The sequence below is a fragment of the Trichophyton benhamiae genome (assembly GCF_000151125.1).
Source record: "Trichophyton benhamiae CBS 112371 chromosome Unknown contig00476.0, whole genome shotgun sequence".
Classification (NCBI taxonomy): Eukaryota; Fungi; Ascomycota; class Eurotiomycetes; order Onygenales; family Arthrodermataceae; genus Trichophyton; species Trichophyton benhamiae.
This window is the reverse complement of record NW_003315108.1, coordinates 434,866-455,684: the sequence shown is the minus strand read 5'-3', so window position 1 is coordinate 455,684 and position 20,819 is coordinate 434,866. Positions and strand designations below refer to the sequence as shown.

Sequence of the window (20,819 nt, the reverse complement as noted above, 5' to 3'; positions counted from 1 at the left end):
ACTGATTTCTACCAGCTGAGTATCCTGTGCCCTATTTCTCGTGTACTCTGTGTTTACTGTTTGTCTGTTTGTTGCGTCTGCTGCTTGCTTGCTGACCATGTTTTGACTGCCAGTTGCAACTTCTACCACTAAAAACGCCTCCACCGATGGCATCAAAAGCAAAAGAAAGCGATGAAGAAGGGGAAGCCATGGTGAAAGGCCTCAGTGTAACTAGTCGCACTGTCGAGACTGTTGAACGGTTGACAGCTCGATGCCCAAGGTGACTGCAGAGCAGCAGCAGAAGAACGTCCGGCCCAGCAGCAAAGATCGCTGCCAGCCAGCATCTCCGTCATGCGTAAGGTACCTCCACATATTACTACACGAGAGGTCACTATTACGTCTAGGGGAAGTCTGTTTTGCAGCAGGTAACTCGACGGTCTCTGCTTATCCTACATGGGTTCTTGTCTTGACTTTGGGTACCTCCTTCACGGCTTCTCGGCGGAAAGTGACCTGTCTTTGCCTTTTGGCCTCTGCCAGGCCCCTTCATCCCCATGCTAGTGACGCCAGCACATGTGATTGGCGAAGTGCCGCCTATCAGAGAGCGAGGGTTGGGCTGCTTGTTCAATCGGGAAGACGCAGAAAGTACTCCGTACTGGATGCTGCTGCAGCTTGGATGCGTCGATGTATCTGGCGTGGCAGGGCTTGACGGGCCGGACAGGGACAGGATACGCTGCAGAGGAAGAGATATATATCTCTTGGACTTCCGATTGTTAACTATTTCACTCTGTCCGTTGACTTGGAATGTCATTTCCCCAGCTCCCGACCTCTCCTCGCCTCCCGCCGGCCACAGCTAGTCCGATTGCCCAGGGCCATCAGATGACCCTCACTCGGCCTGGTGAGTTACCAGCAGTTGCGAGTCCCAGAGCTTTGTATGAGATGGACCTGGCCTAGCGAAGCTAAAGCTGAAGAAGCTAGCGGGCTCTTCGACTGTCTTACAGCTACAGACGACAAAGAGAGAGAGAGTGAGAGAGAGAGCAAACGACGAAGGCAGCCCCATTGAACATGAGGTCTCAAATACCAGAGCACCTTGGCAGCCGAGATGACTATCTACATGCTAGCTCACGCCGTAGTTGCTGTAGGAGGCGGACAGGCGGACAAAGTAGAACACCTGTAAAATAGACACCAAGCGGTAAAAGGAGAGCAAGCTGTATGATACTGGGACTCGGACGACCGTCTTTCAGGCCACGACCGTCTCTGCTCGGCCTCGTCTCTGCTGCGTCGACGTCTTCTGCTGCTGCTGCTGCTGCTGGTGATAGTGATGGCGATGGTGAAGCCTGCAGCGCCCTAAAGCAGCACCAAGATCCAACTCCACCGCGCAGCTTCAACTTCGTCTTCACCACCAACAACAACAACGTCAACAACAACAACGTCAACAACAACAACGTCAACAACAACAACGTCCACGACACCACCAGCAACAACAGCTGCAGATACAGCAAGGACGACGAGAGAGAGGAACTCGACGAGAGCGAGGACAGCCACAGCGTCGACGGCTCCGAGACAGAGAGCACATCGTCGTCGTCTACTGCACCGATCGAAACGAGGTCGCCGCCAGCCATGGCACCCAAGGACTCGAAGGAGGAGGCCGGGGATGAGCAGAAGGGAGTCGTCTTCTCCATCTCCGGCCCTGTCATTGTGGCAGAGAACATGATAGGATGTGCCATGTACGAGATGGTCGGTTGCTCCTTTGACCCCCTACCCTTTGGCGGGATGTTTACAGACCGGATTGCTGATTATGATGATGCCTGCAGTGCCATGTTGGAGTCGACAAAGTCGTTGGAGAAGTCATCAGAATCTCAGGAGACCAGGCCACCATCCAGGTCTACGAGGAGACAGGTACGCAGTCCCCAGCAATTGGCCCGTCTGAATAGTCTGGAGTAGCCCCCCCTTCTGACCACTAACTGACTGCTACTACCACTACCACAGCCGGTGTCACTGTCGGTGACCCCGTTATCAGAACCGGCAAGCCACTATCCGTCGAGCTGGGCCCTGGTCTGATGGAAACCATCTATGACGGAATTCAGCGTCCTCTCAAGTCCATCTCTGAGGTCTCCAACAGCATCTACATTCCCCGTGGTGTGGCCCTGCCCGCTCTTGACCGCAAGAAGAAATGGGCCTTCAAGCCCGCCGGTCTCAAGGTCGGTGACCACATCACTGGCGGTGATGTCTGGGGTACCGTCTTCGAGAACAGTCTGCTTTACGACCACAAGATTCTCCTACCTCCAAGAGCCCGAGGAACCATCACACGTATCTCTGGGCCCGGTGACTTTACCGTCGAGGAGAAGCTGCTAGAAGTCGAGTTCAATGGCAAGAAGACCGAATACAGCATGATGCACGTATGGCCCGTTCGTGTTCCTCGTCCAGTTAACGAGAAGCTCGCCTCCGATTCTCCCTTCATCGTCGGCCAGCGAGTCTTGGATTCTCTGTTCCCCGGTGTCCAGGGCGGTACTATCTGTATTCCCGGTGCTTTCGGCTGTGGAAAGACCGTCATCAGTCAGAGTGTGTCCAAATTCTCCAACAGTGACATTATCGTCTACGTCGGCTGTGGTGAGCGCGGTAACGAGATGGCGGAAGTCTTGATGGATTTCCCAGAGGTGAGCCCGTTCCCCGTTACTACTTACTACCTCCAAGCTTGTGTCTAGCTACTAACTTGTACAGCTTACAATCACCATTGAAGGACGCAAAGAGCCCATCATGAAGCGTACCTGCTTGATTGCCAACACCTCCAACATGCCTGTGGCTGCCCGTGAGGCCTCCATCTACACCGGTATCACCATCGCAGAGTACTTCCGAGACCAAGGCAAGAATGTTGCTATGATGGCAGACTCCAGTTCCCGTTGGGCTGAGGCTCTCCGTGAAATTTCCGGTCGTCTAGGAGAGATGCCTGCTGATCAGGGTTTCCCCGCCTATCTTGGTGCCAAACTTGCTTCTTTCTACGAGCGTGCGGGTCAGACCACTGCCTTGGGCAGCCCCGAGCGAAAAGGAAGTGTCAGCATTGTCGGTGCCGTTAGTCCACCTGGTGGTGACTTTGCTGATCCCGTCACCACAAGTACGCTCAACATCGTCCAAGTCTTCTGGGGTCTCGACAAGAAGCTCGCCCAAAGAAAACACTTCCCGTCCATCAACACTTCCATATCCTACAGTAAATACACAAGCATTCTCGACAAGTACTACGCCAAGGAGCACCCCGAGTTCCCTCGACTACGTGACAAGATCAAGGAGCTGCTCAGTAACTCCGAAGAACTGGACCAGGTCGTGCAGCTCGTTGGAAAGTCTGCTCTTGGAGATGCCGACAAGATCACGCTGGACGTGGCCACCCTGCTCAAGGAAGATTTCCTTCAGCAGAACGGATACTCTGACTATGACCAGTTCTGCCCCCTATGGAAGACAGAGTACATGATGAAGGCCTTCGTTTCCTACTACGAGGAGAGTCAGAAGGCCATTGCCCAGGGTCAAAGCTGGGCTAAGGTCCGAGAAGCCACCAGTGCCATCCAGACTGCCCTCCGAAACATGAAATTCGAGGTCCCTGATGACGAGAAAGAAGTCACCGCTAAGGTACGTCCCCGTCTTCCACCTAACCTGCAATACATATATACATAAAATTATCTTACTAACCTGTCTGTAGTACGATAAAATCCTCCAAGACATGTCTGAAAAGTTCGCCTCGGTGTCGGATGAGTAAATATTTCGGTTTTTACCCCTTTCTTCCCTTTTTTTTGTTCGTACAAATGCAAAATGTCAATTCACCAAATAAACTGGCCTACAGGACCAAGGTGAACCAGCAAAGCCATTTATCATAATAATCTATCCTGCCCGTCGGGTCAATAGACTGTTGAGTTTCTGTGCCATCCCGCGAGGTCAGCATTTGATATAGTTATATATACGTAGACGCAGTATAGGCAGCAGCATTATCAACATCACGCTATAAAGCCCCAACTTTTTCACCACCTTTGCCTCCCAGTCGATTCACTGTATTTGCTTCTTCGAATACTTCTACCTGCTCTTCACTCTAGTCATCATCATCATCATCACCACCCCCCTGGTCTATCAATATCAAGTCAATAAATACACAAGCTGCGTGTGACGAGGGTCAGCTGCACGTGAACAGGCCCAAAAACTCTCCAGAACATCGAACTTGTTCAAAACGCCCAAAATACACCAGACAGGAGAAATATACCTAGCCCAACCACAACCAACCCTTGCCTAACCACGACATCTTCACCAAGACAGCTTCTTTGGTCTTGCTCTTCCTCTTCGCCGGTGCCTCCTTCAGCTCGACTGTACATTATATCGCCAGACCATGGCGGCCCAAGCTGGCTATTCGTAAGTACTCTTCTGCGTCTCCTGCCCAAGCACACCAAACCCACGATCGGCCATGTTGCTAATGCAGGAAACTCGCCTGGGTGTAGGATAAGCGTCAACGACCCTAGTCTGATCTCTCTCGTCAATAAGTTGCAAGATGTCTTCACGACCGTTGGAGTATGTTGTTTTCCTACCCCTGGAGTGGGCACCGACCGTACCCATACCGCCTAGACAGAACGCAGACCCTGACCAGCGGCGCACATTATACAGGCACAAAACCCGATAGATCTACCACAGATAGTCGTCGTTGGATCGCAATCCAGCGGAAAGAGTTCCGTCTTGGAGAACATAGTGGGAAGAGACTTGTGAGTTGGATAAGGCCCCCCTCCCTCCACCTCCTTCTGGGAGCAGGCGTTTTGCCTCCCCAACAGAGTATGCTGGGAGGACGTTTAATGGTTAACACGGCCGGTTTACCAGTTTACCACGAGGGTCTGGCATTGTCACTCGACGACCGCTGGTCCTCCAGCTTATCAACAAGCCCCGCTCCGAAAAACAATCGAACGGTGTCAAGGAGGAAGACAAGCTAGATACTACCGACAGCGAGGCAAACATTGACGAATATGGCGAGTTTCTTCACATTCCAGGCCAGAAGTTCCATGACTTCAACAAGATCAGAGAAGAAATTGTCCGTGAGACAGATGCGAAGACCGGTCGCAATGCCGGAATCTCCCCCGCGCCTATCAACCTGCGAATCTATTCTCCCAACGTCCTCACTCTCACACTGGTCGATCTGCCCGGTTTGACCAAGGTGCCCGTCGGAGACCAGCCAAAGGACATCGAGAAGCAGATAAGAGAGATGGTGCTGAAGCAAATCAGCAAGTCGAATGCGATTATTCTTGCCGTCACGGCTGCGAACCAGGATCTGGCCAACTCCGATGGTTTGAAGCTTGCTCGAGAAGTTGACCCAGAAGGGCAGAGGACGATTGGTGTTTTGACCAAAGTTGATCTTATGGATGCTGGAACTGACGTGGTGGATATTCTCGCTGGCAGAGTTATTCCACTACGCCTTGGATATGTACCGGTTGTCAACAGAGGACAGCGAGATATTGAGAATAAGCGAACAATCTCGTATGCTCTTGAGCATGAGAAGAACTTCTTTGAAAACCATGCCACATATTCTTCTAAATCTGCCTACTGCGGAACACCATACCTTGCAAGAAAGCTCAATGTGGTATGTGTCGTCAGGAATCTTTAAGCCGGGTATAGCTTACGACTAACTGTTCACTTTTAGATACTTATGATGCACATTAAACAAACCCTTCCCGATATCAAAGCCCGCATTGCATCATCGCTGCAGAAGTACAGCGCCGAATTGAACCAGCTTGGTGACTCGATGCTTGGAAACAGTGCCAACATCATTCTCAACATTATCACAGAATTCAGTAACGAGTACCGAACCATCCTGGATGGTAACAACCAGGAACTTTCGTCTGTTGAGCTTTCCGGTGGTGCGCGTGTTAGCTTCGTTTTCCACGAACTATACTCCAACGGTGTCAAGGCCATTGATCCCTTCGATATGGTGAAGGACATGGATATCAGAACAATGCTGTACAACTCGTCTGGTCCTTCACCCGCCTTGTTTGTCGGAACAGGCGCGTTCGAGTCTATCGTTAAGCAACAAATTAAGAGACTCGAAGAGCCTAGCTTGAAATGTGTTTCTCTTGTCTATGATGAACTTGTCAGAATCCTTGCCCAGCTCCTGAACAAGCAGCCTTTCAGAAGGTATCCACAGCTAAAGGAAAGATTCCATGGAGTCGTAATATCGTTTTTCAAGAAAGTCATGGAGCCAACGAATAAGCTTGTCAAGGACCTCGTTGCCATGGAAGCTTGCTATATCAACACTGGCCATCCTGATTTTATCACTGGACACAGGGTAAGGTTTTTTCACCATATCCTTGTCTGATGACATACTAACAATGGACGCATAGGCTATGGCAATCATTAATGAACGACAAAACGCATCGAAGCCAACGCAAGTTGATCCAAAGACTGGAAAACCCCTACCACCCTCGGCCACTATGCCACAGCGATCTGCCAGTCCCAGTCTCGACCTTGGTGACTCCAGCCCAGGCTTCTTCGGCAGTTTCTTTTCCTCGAAGAACAGCAAGAAAAAGATGGCTGCTATGGAGGCCCCTCCACCAATCTTGAAGGCTTCTGGAACCCTCTCAGAGCGAGAAAACACCGAGGTTGAGGTTATAAGTATGTCTGACCTTGTAAAACTCCTTTAATTAGCCGCGTACTAACCTCTACCTACAGAACTCCTAATCAACTCGTACTACAACATTGTCAAGCGAACCATGATTGACATGGTGCCCAAAGCCATTATGCTCACCCTTGTCCAGTAAGTTCCAGAGCACTTAGACCTAAATATCGCTACTAATGTGAATCATCAGGTTCACCAAGGATGAAATGCAAAGAGAGCTCCTAGGGAATCTCTACAGGGCAGAAGAACCGGATGACCTCCTCCGCGAAAGTGAATTCACCGTCCGTCGCCGCAAGGAATGCCAGAGAATGGTAGAAAGTCTCACCAAGGCCAGTGAAATTGTCGCCCAAGTCCAATAGAACAACCGCCATGAAACGTCAATATAGGAGCCTCCAGTCCGTTTCCAGACCAACCTCAAAATAAACAGACGTATAAGCCCCGGTGAATGGAACAAATCGCCAAATGAGAAAATCACTACTGAAAATACAACTTAGCGCCACATTCGATCTTGATAGAAATACGGTTTGGGTGTGTTGCCATCAGTCTTTATTCCTTACATATTTACTCACCCAGAGTGATTGATATCCCTTTTCCAATATGTTCTATATCACACACTATTAATCATCTTTCTCAACGTTGTTTCATATTGTTACTCGTCTCTGTCGGTCTTATGTGCCCATGATACATATTTCTTTGCTCCTGACGAACTTTATTAGGTTATCATCTTTCTTAATTGTAACCCCGTCATCAACATGTTATCTTCTCTTGGTCTCTTTTCCACTTAGCTACGGACCCGCCTAAATTAACTTTATTACGTCATCAGAAATATACGGATCAATAAAAATACGACAAAGTTACGCATGGACCAATAAACTTTCTGATATAAAACCCAAATTAATACCAAAGGTCAGATTGGATGGTATATACGATATTGACTTCCCTCGTGATGAATTTACCATAAAAACAAACAATTTTTATGCTATACCAATACGAAATGAGAGTGTCATGCACCTTTTTCCGGGAAGAAATGAATCTAAAGCTTCAAAATCCAGCATGAGCAGAAGACGTGTTTGTGTCAACTAATGGACCATCTTCATCGGGGAATAAAGGGGACAGGTAGGTTGCTCGGGACCCATTCCCAAATGCCAATCCAATCAAAGTTTTCCCTTCAAATATAGTTAGTATTACACTGCCTGATGTTCCTGTCAAGTTAAACAAGTCCCACGCCTTTTCACTTATCGTGGTGATATTTCAAGGTGTACACGGAGATTTTGTAGTAACTATCCAGCCCCATAATCGCCATTTCTAATTAGATATGGCTAGTCGTAGGAGCCACATCAGATTTAGTATTGATGATGCACACGGTGTCTAGTAGTTAGGGTTAAACTTACTATCATAGCAAACATTCCGTTAGCTGCACGCTCTTCATAGTTCGAAAAGACGAGCTTCTGATCGATAGTTGGGTGGAACACTGGCTGTGGTAGCAGATTGCTGGGCTCGGGAGACATCTTGGCTACTACGGCTAGGCCATCCGTGGCAGGCTTTAATCTAATACAGGGCAGTGTATCATTGGAACCACCACAGCCAAGCACTTCAGATAAGGTAAACCAGTATTTCTCAGACTGTTCTGGGGTATTTGGCAAAAAGCTTATAGCAGTGCCAGGCATAGGTACAACAGCATAGACAATAGGGTCCTCAATGTGGTTATACGTATAATAATCAACTGTAACTCCGCCGACAGAGTGGCCGACTAGAGTAATACGGCAAAGGTCACCCCTGGAAGTCGCAATGTTATCTCGAATCCATTCTATTGCCATACGCTGATCAAGCAGTGCAATGTTTCAAGGAGAGCCTGGCGCACCAGGGTAACCAAAAACGTTGAGGCGGTAGCTGTTTACCAATTAGGTCCATGCATCGGTATTTACGAACGGCGAACTGCATGCCACCTACTTCATTGACACCATGATAATATCCTCCTTATCGGCAATGTATTGACCCTGGCAAAAGGGGTTGTTTGTGCTACCGAGGGAAAAGCCTAGAACATTGCTAGATCCGTTAACCCGATTGATATCTATCAAACAAGGTATAAAAATAGACCTACGTCCTCCATGAATCCAAAGTAACACGGGTTTCTTCTTCCGTGACGTATCCTGCGCCCAAACGTTCAACTTCAGGCAATACTCGCCCTGAGGCATCACATCTTGACCAGCAAAATTGGCGATGATGATTGCTGGAGGGCTGTTCTATTCGGGTAATGACCTGATTTGCCTGGAGTCTGTAGGCCAGCGCTTTAGGTTCACACACATGTCTTAGCCAACAACCCGCTTCTTAACCAACAGTCGTTGGCAGCTTGATCAGGACATACAGAGACTAGTAAAAAGACGATATCTTGGTTAATGTTGGACCACGAAAAAGAAGATGACCGGTCCCCTTGTAATATTCCAGGAGAAATGGGCAGGTGACTTATAAAATCGCGGATTCGAAGGGTATATCAGACACGAATCTAACGGGTGGTGCAAATCTAAGGTTCCCAACCGGAGCGTTCACATATGGGATTCCTAGATATTCGACGACAGATGGCCGAGAAGTCGACGCATAGCCTATTACGAGTCAACTGGTTGTGTTAACTGGCAAAGTATTACCGCAATAGGCACAAATAGGAGAGAAATTAGCAACTGAGTAATTGAAAGCATGATTTCGATGTTAGGCCTTTTTTTCGTCAAAGTTGGAGACCATTTTTCTCCGATCCAACAATTTTGAGTCCATCTGGGAGAAAGAAGTCGCTTTACGGGCAGTATTATGCGGAACATGGTTGATGGCAACCCCCCATGCAATCATCCACAGCGATAATCGTCATGCATCACTTGGCATTGCCTCGTCCAAGGGTTTCATTTCGATCAAGATAGATTTGATATTCCGGTTAGGTCACATTATCGCCAACAATTGTGTGACCAGGTGTATGGACCAGTCTACTCTGAGGACTATACAATTTTCTCCGTCGCGTTGTTAGTAAAACACCCTAGCCGTATACTCCATTCGAGTGAATGATGATTTGTAAATTGTAGCCCCCCAGGCTTACGAAGCTCACTGTAGCCTATTCAACTGGTAATAAGTTCAAATAGGTTTGGACGTGTCCATGGATAGAGAGCGGGCAGTTGAATTGAGCGTTCCGGAAAGTTAAGTTATAGGAGAATGCGGGGGAGTCTTCTACTGGGGATACACTTCGGGGTCCAACCTTCACTTTCGTCATACAACCAAAGGCTTAGATAGAAGAGTCAAATGGAGGAGGGATACCCCTGTAGAGGACCCTGGTTGATATACTATCTGTGATATGCGGTATGGACATGCATGATCTACACGACAGTCAAGTTGAATACTACCTGAGATAACAGCCGAAGTTATATTGATGCCCCAGAGAACCCTACTGTTGCCGGCTGTTAAGCCAATTGAATAAAGTATCTAGCCACTATTACTTGATAGAAATGAGTTGGCAGCATGCATGTTTCTCCATCTCACAGATGGATCCGGAATAGTGGTAGCTGAGCCGAATCTAAAGCCAAGTACATGACGCTGAGCTACACCACAACTACCTAAGGAGATCAATGTTAATATCATATATTACTCAACAGCCTGACTTTGTCATCTGTTGTATGAATTGCAGTATATCCATTCCCCGCTCTAACTAAGAGTGTGACTCCACAGATAGCTATATGCTTGTTTCTGGTTTTCTGATCGCCCGCAGGGGTTGAGTTTGACCTGCTTGTGAAATAAACAAGTTTTCCAGGACAGGGTGGCAGAGTAAATCCGTGTTTGACGTGCTGCTCTCAGGATACACAAGATTTAGTGCAGGAGTCGTTGACCCGGCAGACATCTGTCTCTGTACAAGCTTTGGTATCCATGCAACCTGACCATGCCAGGCCAAACAGAGACGTAATCTCGCAAAAAATGGCAGGGTACATGGGATACAGAGAAATTTATACATATAGATCCATATCTTTTCTGATACCTGGTTCAGACGGGCGGAGATGTTCTCCCTACGCGGTCGAATATCGGATATTCTGGCTGCACGAGGAAAAGGTAGACGCTGACGGTAAGACGAATGTCCAAAAACATGGGTATGTAGCAATGATATTCTCTGAATTCCTGCTAGTTGATGTTCGGGCGGAAGGATATGGCAAATATACCCAGGAAGCATCCAAGGGGGAGTTGCATGACCGTGAGTGAAGGTTGGATTAAACTATTATTTTAAGCCCCATGAGCTTAAATCTGCTGCATCCAAGATATTATGGCTACTAGTTCAACAGGCGCCCCATAACAAAAACTGATAACAAACAACAACCGAGAGTATCTGTAACAGGGAATGAAAAAAATGCGTTCTCGTTGCACAAGAGCTCTACAAGATGGTCATCTCCTTGTCGAAATGCCCGGCTCTATTCCATCTGCCCGCTGTTATTATTCGCGGTCGAGAGGTAACTTCGCCAGGACATGCAAGGCTCTGATCGCGTTCAATGTGCTGGTCCGAATTTCTTTTTCCTTTTCAACCGTCTGGGAATGCCGCCCAACAGAGGCGTTTTGGGCCTTAAAATATTCCAAACCACCGCTGCGTTGATCATTTTTGGAATATGGCTATCGCACGCGGTAATCGAATCGCGACCAGCTCCAGCTTCTTGGGGCTACCAATCTAGTAGATAGCTCGGCTACAACTTCGAAAAAAGGACAAGCTCGCGTTGGTTATGGTTGGAATTCGTCTCTGGGCTTGGCGGTTTGTGGGAGTTTCTTTTCTTCTTCTTCCCCCTGGCTTCATATTTTCTTTATATAGCCCTGCGAACTAGTCGGTTCGGTTGGTACTCGGGCTTGAAACCTCTGTATCATCTGGGAAACCAATTATCGCCGCGTCATCTTCATCGACAGACGCCACCTGTGAGTGCTCTGACCCCTTTTTTCTTGGAGACCTTTTTTAATTTTTAAAAAAGTAGCTCGGAATGACGCCGGCTCGAATTAGCAGTGGGAAGATATACTTAGTTAGCTAATGCTGATCGTGGGAAAAAGGGAGCCAGTCCCATAGCTAGTTACCAGCCACGATATGGAGCGTTGTGACTCTATCGAACGTGACACCAGCATCATCTGTGCCTATCTGCAAACCGATGATCGGCCAGCCACTCTCTGTCCTGTTCTCCTCGAGGACTCATGGCCATTGGCACGGGGGAGTTCTCATGCTCCAATTTCCACCAAGGCACGCGGCAGAAGCACTGCCTGCCCACGATATTCCTGCGAACCCCCACTTGTCACAAGCGCCAGTGTGTCATGGGCCAGCGAAGGAGCAATTCTATCCGAGGGGATAACAGTACTTTTTTCTTTACTATTTTATTACGGTGCCCAACAGCCTACGGCCCGAACCTTGACGGCCGCTTTCTCTTCCTTCTGCCCGCTTAGAATCTGAGGCCGTGGGTTCCAGATATAAGGGCGTTGAATTGTCTTGGCTGGGAGCTATCTGAAGGGAGGTGGTGTCTGACAGCCAACGAATCTCCACGTGTGTGTAGCTCTATTTTTAAGGACCAGGATCTCTCATCTTGGTTTACCCGCTGTGTCGGAGTTTATTTTTTGCTTCTTCCCCTGGCTCTGGTCAGAGGCGTTATGGGTTGGGTTGAGGATGCAGGGTTTCACGTTTTTCTCAAGACACGCGGGTCCGGGGGTGAATGCAAGAGCTCTCCTATTGGGCATAGCAAGCCAACAAGTTACTTCATCGGGATATATAGAGGTTTCTTCTCTTCTGCCTTTTTTTTTTTCTTTTAATATACGGGGAAGCATGTACCAGCCAGAGAAAGCAATGTTACACGCGGACGATGCTTCCGGTGCCGAAACCTGCACGTCACGCTGGAAAGGCAAGGGAGAAACATGGCAGAAGGGAGAACTGCCAGCCTTCCCTTCTGCTCCCTGACCGGGCCAACGAAAAAGTGTCGGAGAGTTCACTAATTAGCTGGCCTATACCTATCATTTGCCAGGGACGGAGATGCCCGGTCACAGTTACATGGCACCGGCGTACAGGGGGCGGTGGAGGACTCTGGCCCTGGCTCTCGCTGAGCGGTGTGTCTGTCTTACCGATAGTCGTCGAGATATCGATCTATCTCGCAGCCCGCCGTCTATCAAATCGACCCCTGGAAAGCTTTTCTATATCGTCGAGATTAAGATGAAACCATAGCAAGAAGCTTCTTTTGCCCCCCTCGGCTATCGCCACGCCACGCGCTATCTATTTCCACCGCGCCCCACCCTGCCGAAAGTCACCCGGAATAACACTTTCGCTGGGCTAACTTTTTCCACTAGCTACTGCCACCGCCCGCGGCCGCTGTACCCACGCCAAGCGACTTTTCCAACTTCTTCAGCTTCGACCTTTTTTCTTCCTCTTCTCTGCGGCCGGCTTCAGATCTTGGGATCGAGGGGTGGCTTTCTTTTTTCTTCTATCCTGTAGTCACTGCCCTCGTCCGTTTTCCTTTTTATATCTAGCTCTTTTCTTCTACCCGGAGCATCCTTTGTTTTTTGGCCTTAACTCTCGAGCGTCATCCCCCCCCAGCATGCATATCCCAATCTCATCCAGCTCGCGCCTTTCAGCAGTCCTCTCCGCCGCGGAAACGCTTCTCCAATCAGACTTATAGACCAAGGCGAAGGAAGAAAAAAACATAGAGAGACTGATCTCTACCTCCTGCTCGTCCTCCTGTCCTGTCCCGTTCGCATGCTGTGATATAAAAAGGGCTGTGTCAGGACTTGGGACTACCCTGCTGTTCCGGGACCTCGATACGCCTCACCCGCCTCACCCTCCCTCCCCCTTATCGAAACATCCGCATTCAAAACATCTATCGACTTGATACTTTTCCCCATGGGCGCACGAGCTCTGGCTTGAGTGGCCTTTTTCCGTCGAATTCACCTGTCTGCCTGGAATTGATAACCGGCAGCACATTGTATATACAACATCACTTATTGGCCTTTTTGTTTATTTTTGGTGAAATATCTATCTATACTTTCTATATATATACCCCCAAAACAGCTTGGATTTGAGAATGGACACAGTCAAGGCAGCGATTGAGCGGTGGAAGCCGAGTCTGGAGACGCGCGAGAGGCTATGGGCCATCAAGAGAAAGACGCCAGTCCTGAAGGACCTCCATTACAACTTCATCTGCCTGCATTATGCCTGGATCATCGGTGTGACACTCGTGGGATCTATCATCTTATACCCGGGGGGAAACATGTCCTACGTTGATGCGCTCTTTTTCGCCTCGGGCTCGGCAACACAGAGCGGGCTGAACACGATTGACGTGAACAAGCTGTACACGTACCAGCAGGTGTGGCTGTGGATGGGGTCTATGATAGCCAACCCAATTGTCATCCACTCGGCGGTCGTGTTTGTGCGACTGTACTGGTTTGAGCAGCGGTTCCAGCACGTTGTCCGGGAAGCGAAGGCGCTGAGAAGATCACGGTCCCGGTCGAGAGCTCCGACGAGAGAGCCGGACGATAACAACGACCTACACCGAGCAGAAGCTGGAGTGCGCGGACGTGACATTGTAGTGCTTCGAAACACTGACGGCCATGCACAGGGACGATTCCTGGATGCTCCCAAGAAGGAACCGGAGACGACCTCGGAGAGTGACTCGTCCATCCAGCCTGCAGAAGGGCAAGGTGAGACAACAGCGGCCAACGGGACCGGACAGTCGACGAGCAATACTTCCTCCAAGACGAACGAGACGCTGCTTGCACCGTCACATTTCCCTGGTGATGCCAGGATACAGTGGTCTGTACCGCCTTCGGACAACGAACGGCACATCACGTTCCTGGAGCACCAGAGACGACAGACCGGTGCGCTGCGCATACCCAGTCCACGAGAGTACGACCGAGGTGGCATGCCCGAGGCGCTGGACGAGACAGATGGGGCAGACCTTGCTCGTAATGCAACGGTTCAGTCAGACCCGCCGGCCGAACTGGCTGGAACGTCTCTGCCTACTTCCCCTGGCCCGATCAACCAGCACATCACCATTGACGAGCCCAACATTACTCGTACGCGCAAAGCCACGCACTCAAGGGGTGGCGAGCGTGATCGAGACCGAGATGGGGACGAAACGTCGACGATCCGACGAGTAACGTCCCGCCGGTCCATGGTGCCCAGCTTCATGCGGTCTCGCACGCTGGAGCAGCTGCAGCAGGACGCTCCCTACCTGAGCTGGGAGCCGACGATAGGACGCAACTCTGCGTTCGTGGACCTGTCTGAGACGCAGCGAGAGGAGCTGGGCGGGATCGAGTACCGTGCACTCAAGACGCTGGCGATCGTGCTGATAGGCTACTTCTTCTTCTTCCACCTGCTGGGAATCGTGTGCTTGATACCCTGGATCCTGAACACTCACTGGGGGGAGATCGTGCGTGCCGCTGGCCAGGGCCGGCCATGGTGGGCGGTGTTTTCAGCGGGTTCGGCGTTCAACGACCAGGGCTTCACGATCACGCCGGACTCGATGCTGTCGTTCTACGATGCGGTTTTCCCGATGCTGCTGATGACGTTTTTGATTCTGATCGGCAACACTGGTTTCCCATGCATGCTTCGGTTTGTGATTTGGTTTTTCAGCATGATTGTTCCCAAGGGCAGCGGGGTGTGGGAGGAGCTGAAGTTCCTGCTGGACCATCCGCGACGATGCTTCACGCTGCTGTTCCCTAGTTCAGCGAACTGGTGGCTGTTCTGGGTGCTGGTGCTGCTCAACGGCGTCGACCTGATCTTCTTCGTCGTCCTCGACGTAAGTCTTCTACTACTTCTACTACTTTTACTGCCTAGTCTAATATATGTATGTATAGTTGAATGACCCCGACGTGACTCGCATCCCCGGCGGCATCCGGTTCGTGGACGGGCTGTTCCAAGCGGCAGCCACTCGCACGGCCGGTCTATCGGTAATTGGGCTTACTACGCTTCACCCGGCGATCCAGGTGTCGTACATGATAATGATGTACATTTCCGTCTTCCCGATCGCCATCTCGGTCCGCCGCACCAACGTGTACGAAGAGCGCAGTTTGGGCATCTACTCCGACCCGGACGAGTACAGCGAGAACGAAAAGGAGCCCAGCTTCGTGGGCGCTCACTTGCAGCGCCAACTCAGCTTCGACATCTGGTACATCTTCCTGGGCCTGTTTGTGATCAGCATCATCGAGGGCACTCGACTGGACAACCCCAAGGACCTGGGCTTCTCGCTGTTTGCGGTGCTGTTTGAGGTGGTGTCTGCGTACGGCACGGTGGGCCTGTCGCTAGGCTATCCAGACAGCAACACGAGCTTTTCCGCGCAGTTCCACACGCTCTCTAAGCTGGTGATTATTGCGATGGAGATCCGAGGACGACACCGTGGACTGCCGTATGCGCTTGACCGGGCTGTGCTGCTCCCGTCTGAATCGCTGCACCGGAAAGAGGAGGACGATGCATCGAAGCGGCTGAGACGGCGGAGTTCGAATGTGAGTGCCTTTTCCTCTGCGACGGGCCAGGCTTCGGGACTGTTCAGGGACGACGGAGGCCTCATGGCGAGACTTCATCAGCAGCAGCAGCAGCAGCAGCAGCAGCCACCGTCTTCTGGCGGAGGGGGAGTAGGAAGTTCCTCTGATGCGCCGCCCCCTACGGCCTCTTCAGCCCGAGGCGCAAAACGCCTATCTACCCACCAGGAGGACGCTTAGCCTGAGTATATTCTACCACTATACACTACTACTACTTCTACTAGTACTACTACTACTACTACTTTTGTTCCTATGGATCATGTTTAGCGCAAGGTGTTTGGTCGGCAGATTACAGTTAAATTAAAACGTTTGAATTACGAGTCCCCTCGAGTATACATAGTTTATTTAAATTATCGACTGACCCTGGGAGCAGCCTCCAACGCAGAACCAGGAAACCTGTTTGCCCAGTCCACTCTTTCTCCAGTTCCTGACATCATAGCCTCGGAAGGCAGGTGAAGTTGGTAAACAGTCTTATTTAGCCGTGCAGATGTAGATAAACAAACACACAGACAGACACAGAACCACCAACACACTGACAGACATGACATGACATCTCGCCCTCCATCGACCACTGCACGACGATGGTATGCCTGCCCCTATATAAGTATATAAGTGTATAAGTATAAGTACTGACTGTTTAGAAACTCCCACCCACTCCCGGCCCCCTGCAGGCCCGCGACTACATCACCACCGCCCCCCTGAGCCCGCAATGCAACTGTCTCAGCAACGGCGCCGTCGCAGGCATCGTGCTCGGCAGCGTCGCGGGCGTGGTCCTCCTGTTCTGGCTGCTGCGCTGCGCCGTGGTGTCGACGCGAGTATCGCCGCGAGGGCCGACGATGACCACGACGACGACATACCATCACCGCCGTCCGAGCCGCAGCTACAGCCACAGCGGCAGCTATCGTAGCAGCCGCAGCCGCAGGGGGTCGACGTACTATGGCGCCGGGCGGTACATCGAGCGGCCGTCGACGGTGTATGTCGCTTGACGCTACGACTCTACGACTGTCTGTTACTGGATTATGTTATATATGTGTTAATGTACTGTCTTCTATTACTGTCTTCTCTGTCTATTACTGTCTATTACTGTCTATTGCTGTCTTGTCTGTGTGTTTACTCTCTGTTTACTCTCTGTTTGCCCCTTTTTTACTTTAAATCCATCAGATCTCGATGCCAAGACTTGAGCCAGATTAGCTTTAAGGAGAAGAAGAAGAAGAAGAAGACGAGAAGACGAGATGAAGAAGATGAAGTTGATATCAAGAGAGAGTCGATGATGATAGAGATGATAAGAGGAGTAGAGAGCAGAAGGTAGCAAAGGACTGGAGCAGAGAGTCAGGAAGTAAGAGAGAGAGAGAGAGAGAGAAGAGAGAGAGATCTTCCTGACTAGCTAGCTAGTTAGCCTGCCCAACGGCCTCCTGCCTCGCTGCCTGACTTACTTTTGCTCTCTGTCTCTACCATCTTCCTCTTACTCTCTCCTTGCTCTCTCCTTACTGTCTACTATCATCTCTCTCTGCTATCTCTCTCTCTTCTCTTACTGTTTTACTCCCTTACTTACTCTCTACTTCGCCGTCTACTCGCTACTGTCGACGCCTCACCGACGCCCTGACAGCCAACTCGCACACAAACAACTCACAGCAGCGGCTTCGTTGCTTTTTCTCTGCCTCGAAAAAGTCAATTGACTAGAAGGAGGCAGTAAGAGAGAGTATACTTAAGAGAGAGGAGAGTAAAAGAAAGAGAGCAAGAGAGAGAGATGGGGATGACTTGAGGCTGCTCACTTTGCTTCTTCTCTGTCTTTACCCCTGGATCTGTCCTGTCCTGCTGTCCTGCTGTCCTGCTGGCTGTCACTCCTTTAAAGGCACTAACAAAGTACTTCCAGTTGACCATCCCTGGCCTGTCTGTACATGCACTCACCCTCTCTCTCGTTACTGTCTATTGTCTCTACTGTCTACTGTCTACTCTCTACTGTCTATTGTTACCATGAGATAGTCTAGACAGCAGTGACAGTCATGATGGCCTCTGCAGACGCGCCTCTCCCTCTCCATGCGCCACAGAAGCTCGCGCGCTATCGATCTGTCCGGGCCTCGCATCCTTCTGCCCTGTCTTCTCATCCTGTCTCCAATAATAATGCTAGTGCTGCTGTCTCGACTGGCCCGGTGTCTGCCCAGAATGCCTCCATCAGCCGCAGCATGTCGCGGTACCGCAGGACAACCCACGGCGTCCCTCCTCCACCGCTGCCGCTGCCCGCCCAGCTCGACTCCCAGCGCCCCAGCTACGACCTCGCCTCATACGACCACCACCACCACCACTTCAACGAAGAAGAGGAAGAGGACGACGAAGAGGATGCACAGCAGAATGTCGGCTCTGGGCCCGCTAGCAGAAGAGTCTCCATGCAAAACACCGCCAGGCCGCTGACGGGCGCCGCCGCGGCGGGTGCGGCAGCAAGACGCTCTCTCGACCGCAACTCGGCCAAGCGCCACTCCTCGTACTCCCAGCACCACCAGCAGCAGCAGTACTTTGACGGCAGAGATAGTTATGATCGGCCGTCTCGCTCTTCAGGGCCGTACTTCGTGGTCGAGCCTGGCATGGGGCCCAACACCTTCGACCAGCCTGCTGCTGCTCCCACGACGGCGACGACGACGACGAACAACAAGAAAAGCAAAGGAAAGCTGCTCAAGGAGAAAGGAGGTGGCTTGCTCGGCAGACTCAAGGGCGAAGAGCGTCTCAAGAAGAAGAAGGACAAGATGGCTGCTGTCGACGGCGGCTATAACACCGCCAGTAATAATGCTGCTGCTACTACCAACATCTCCAGGTCCGGGGCTGGAGTCGACGCCCCCGTCTCGGCTGTCAACGCCGGCGAGAGGAGAGTGACCGTCACCTGCAACGAGGCCTCCATCTGCCTGCCCGTCACCCCGTCCACCCAGGCCCAGGACCTCATCTGCTCGGCCGCCAACTGTCTGGCCGAAGACATCGTCCCCGAGGCCGCCATCATCGTCGAGTCCTTTGCCCAGCTCAACCTCGAGCGTCCCCTGCGCAGGTACGAGCATGTCCGCGACGTCCTCAACTCCTGGAACTCAGACTCCCAGAACACCCTCAAGATCATCCCCGACCCGGACCCAAACATCATTCCGGCTCTGCTCGCCAAGTCTGCTCCCCGAAGACAGCCTCCCGACGTCTCCTTTAGCCTCTACCACTGCCAGCGGACGGGCAAATGGGACAGACGATGGGTCACCCTCCGCATGGATGGGCAGGTCACCGTCTCCAAGAAGCAGGGAAGCGCCGACAGCACCAATATCTGCCACATCTCCGATTTCGACATTTATACCCCGACCCGCAGGGAGTACAAGCGGCTCAAGCCCCCCAAGCCGCTCTGTTTCGCCATCAAGAGCCAGCAAAAGTCCTCCATGTTCCTCTCCACCGAGAACTTTGTGCATTACTTCTGCACAAAGCACGAGGAGGTCGGCGGTGCATGGCACAATGCCGTCCAGGAGTGGAGGAGCTGGTACCTTGTCCATGTCATGGGCGAGGGCGCCAGAAAGAAGAAGAAGCAGCAGCCTGATGCCGCTGAACTCATAGATGATGATAACAATAATACCCCGTACCAGCTAGGGTCCTTTCAATCCCTATCTATTGATCCTAACATTGAAGAAGCCTACAACAAGCTTACCGGCAAACGGTCTCGACCTACCTCCTTCAGCCATCAGACAGGCAATCCTGCTGCTGCTGCTGCTGCTGCTCCCTTGGTCAACCAGGCAGTCAACAAGGAGCCAGTCAAGCCCAAACGGACCAAGAGCAAGTCCAAGAAGAAAACAGCGGCGGCAGCAGATGACAGTCTCAGTGAGGAACAGCCCTTTGCGCCAACCGGCCTGCTGGGACGCACCTACACCCAACGACACAAGGCCATGCTCGATCGCGAAAAGGAGCAGCACGCCCAGCCCGACGAAGGCCCATTCATCTCTACCGGCCTGCTCTCCAACATGCGTCACCATCAGGGGCCAACCTCGCCGGTCTCAAACCACTTCCCGGACCAGCAGTACCCACACTACAACCACCCCAGCCGCTCCAACACCACTGCTGCTGCTGCTGCGGCTGCTGCCGACCCCAGACCAACAACTACCTCCTCCCGCTCCAAGTCTACCCGCCACCCGCCCAAGCCCCTGATAGATCTCACCCCGACATACAAGGAGCCGCCCCAGCACGCTCGCAAGGGCCGCGGCGTGACTCCCATCCAGGGCCTACCGCTCGTCGAATCCGCCACGGGCCCGGACCTGCATCCCAACGCCATCGTCGTGCCTCCCTCAACCACCTGGCGCAAACCACGCACTTCCGATCCGAGTCCTAACACCTCGCGTCACCGCTCAAGACAGAATACCGGTGGTGCTGTTGGTGGTGCTGGTGGTGCTCCGCTGGTTGATCTCAACGCTGCTGACCCAATAGACCAGGGCCACGGCCACGGCCACATGGCGATGCCTGGCTCGTTCCCGTTTGCGCCTACGGGACTGGTAGCGCAGAGTCAGAAGCTGGCTGCCTCGCAGGGTGCAGCGAGAGGAGGACGCGGCGTCGCGACGGGCGATAGGAAGAAGGCGGGTAAGCCGTTGCTGGACATGAGCCATGTTCCCATGCCGGCACACTATCAGCATCCCCAAGCCGACTCCGACTGACTAGACTGAACTAAACCGATTGACTGACCGATTAATTGATTGATTTGATTGAC

At 51.5% G+C, this 20,819-nt stretch overlaps 6 protein-coding genes across 6 annotated transcripts; 4 read left to right on the top strand and 2 right to left on the bottom strand.

Moving 5' to 3' along the window:
• Positions 1 to 1,188: 1,188 nt before the first annotated feature.
• ARB_06796 (uncharacterized protein) lies at positions 1,189 to 3,721 on the top strand (the record flags this gene model as incomplete). Its single annotated transcript, XM_003014990.1, has 4 exons — positions 1,189 to 1,875; positions 2,007 to 2,633; positions 2,698 to 3,594; positions 3,665 to 3,721. The coding sequence occupies 4 exons, from the start codon at positions 1,189 to 1,191 to the stop codon at positions 3,719 to 3,721; spliced, it is 2,268 nt and encodes a 755-aa protein (XP_003015036.1).
• Positions 3,722 to 3,774: 53 nt separating this feature from the next.
• On the top strand, positions 3,775 to 6,963 carry ARB_06795 (uncharacterized protein; the record flags this gene model as incomplete). The annotated part of the gene is made up of 9 exons (XM_003014989.1): positions 3,775 to 3,812; positions 3,970 to 4,117; positions 4,165 to 4,518; positions 4,612 to 4,706; positions 4,819 to 5,572; positions 5,633 to 6,274; positions 6,330 to 6,600; positions 6,658 to 6,742; positions 6,795 to 6,963. 9 exons carry the CDS (start codon positions 3,775 to 3,777, stop codon positions 6,961 to 6,963), a joined length of 2,556 nt encoding a protein of 851 aa, XP_003015035.1.
• A 682-nt stretch (positions 6,964 to 7,645) lies between these two features.
• ARB_06794 (uncharacterized protein) lies at positions 7,646 to 8,799 on the bottom strand (the record flags this gene model as incomplete). The annotated part of the gene is made up of 3 exons (XM_003014988.1): positions 7,646 to 7,831; positions 7,996 to 8,380; positions 8,555 to 8,799. The coding sequence occupies 3 exons, from the start codon at positions 8,797 to 8,799 to the stop codon at positions 7,646 to 7,648; spliced, it is 816 nt and encodes a 271-aa protein (XP_003015034.1).
• Positions 8,800 to 13,656: 4,857 nt separating this feature from the next.
• Positions 13,657 to 16,291, top strand: ARB_06793 (potassium uptake transporter, putative; the record flags this gene model as incomplete). Its single annotated transcript, XM_003014987.1, has 2 exons — positions 13,657 to 15,372; positions 15,431 to 16,291. The coding sequence occupies 2 exons, from the start codon at positions 13,657 to 13,659 to the stop codon at positions 16,289 to 16,291; spliced, it is 2,577 nt and encodes an 858-aa protein (XP_003015033.1).
• A 907-nt stretch (positions 16,292 to 17,198) lies between these two features.
• Positions 17,199 to 17,566, bottom strand: ARB_06792 (uncharacterized protein; the record flags this gene model as incomplete). Its single annotated transcript, XM_003014986.1, has 2 exons — positions 17,199 to 17,491; positions 17,545 to 17,566. The coding sequence occupies 2 exons, from the start codon at positions 17,564 to 17,566 to the stop codon at positions 17,199 to 17,201; spliced, it is 315 nt and encodes a 104-aa protein (XP_003015032.1).
• A 551-nt stretch (positions 17,567 to 18,117) lies between these two features.
• On the top strand, positions 18,118 to 20,766 carry ARB_06791 (uncharacterized protein; the record flags this gene model as incomplete). Its single annotated transcript, XM_003014985.1, has 1 exon — positions 18,118 to 20,766. The coding sequence occupies one exon, from the start codon at positions 18,118 to 18,120 to the stop codon at positions 20,764 to 20,766; it is 2,649 nt and encodes an 882-aa protein (XP_003015031.1).
• Positions 20,767 to 20,819: the final 53 nt, after the last annotated feature.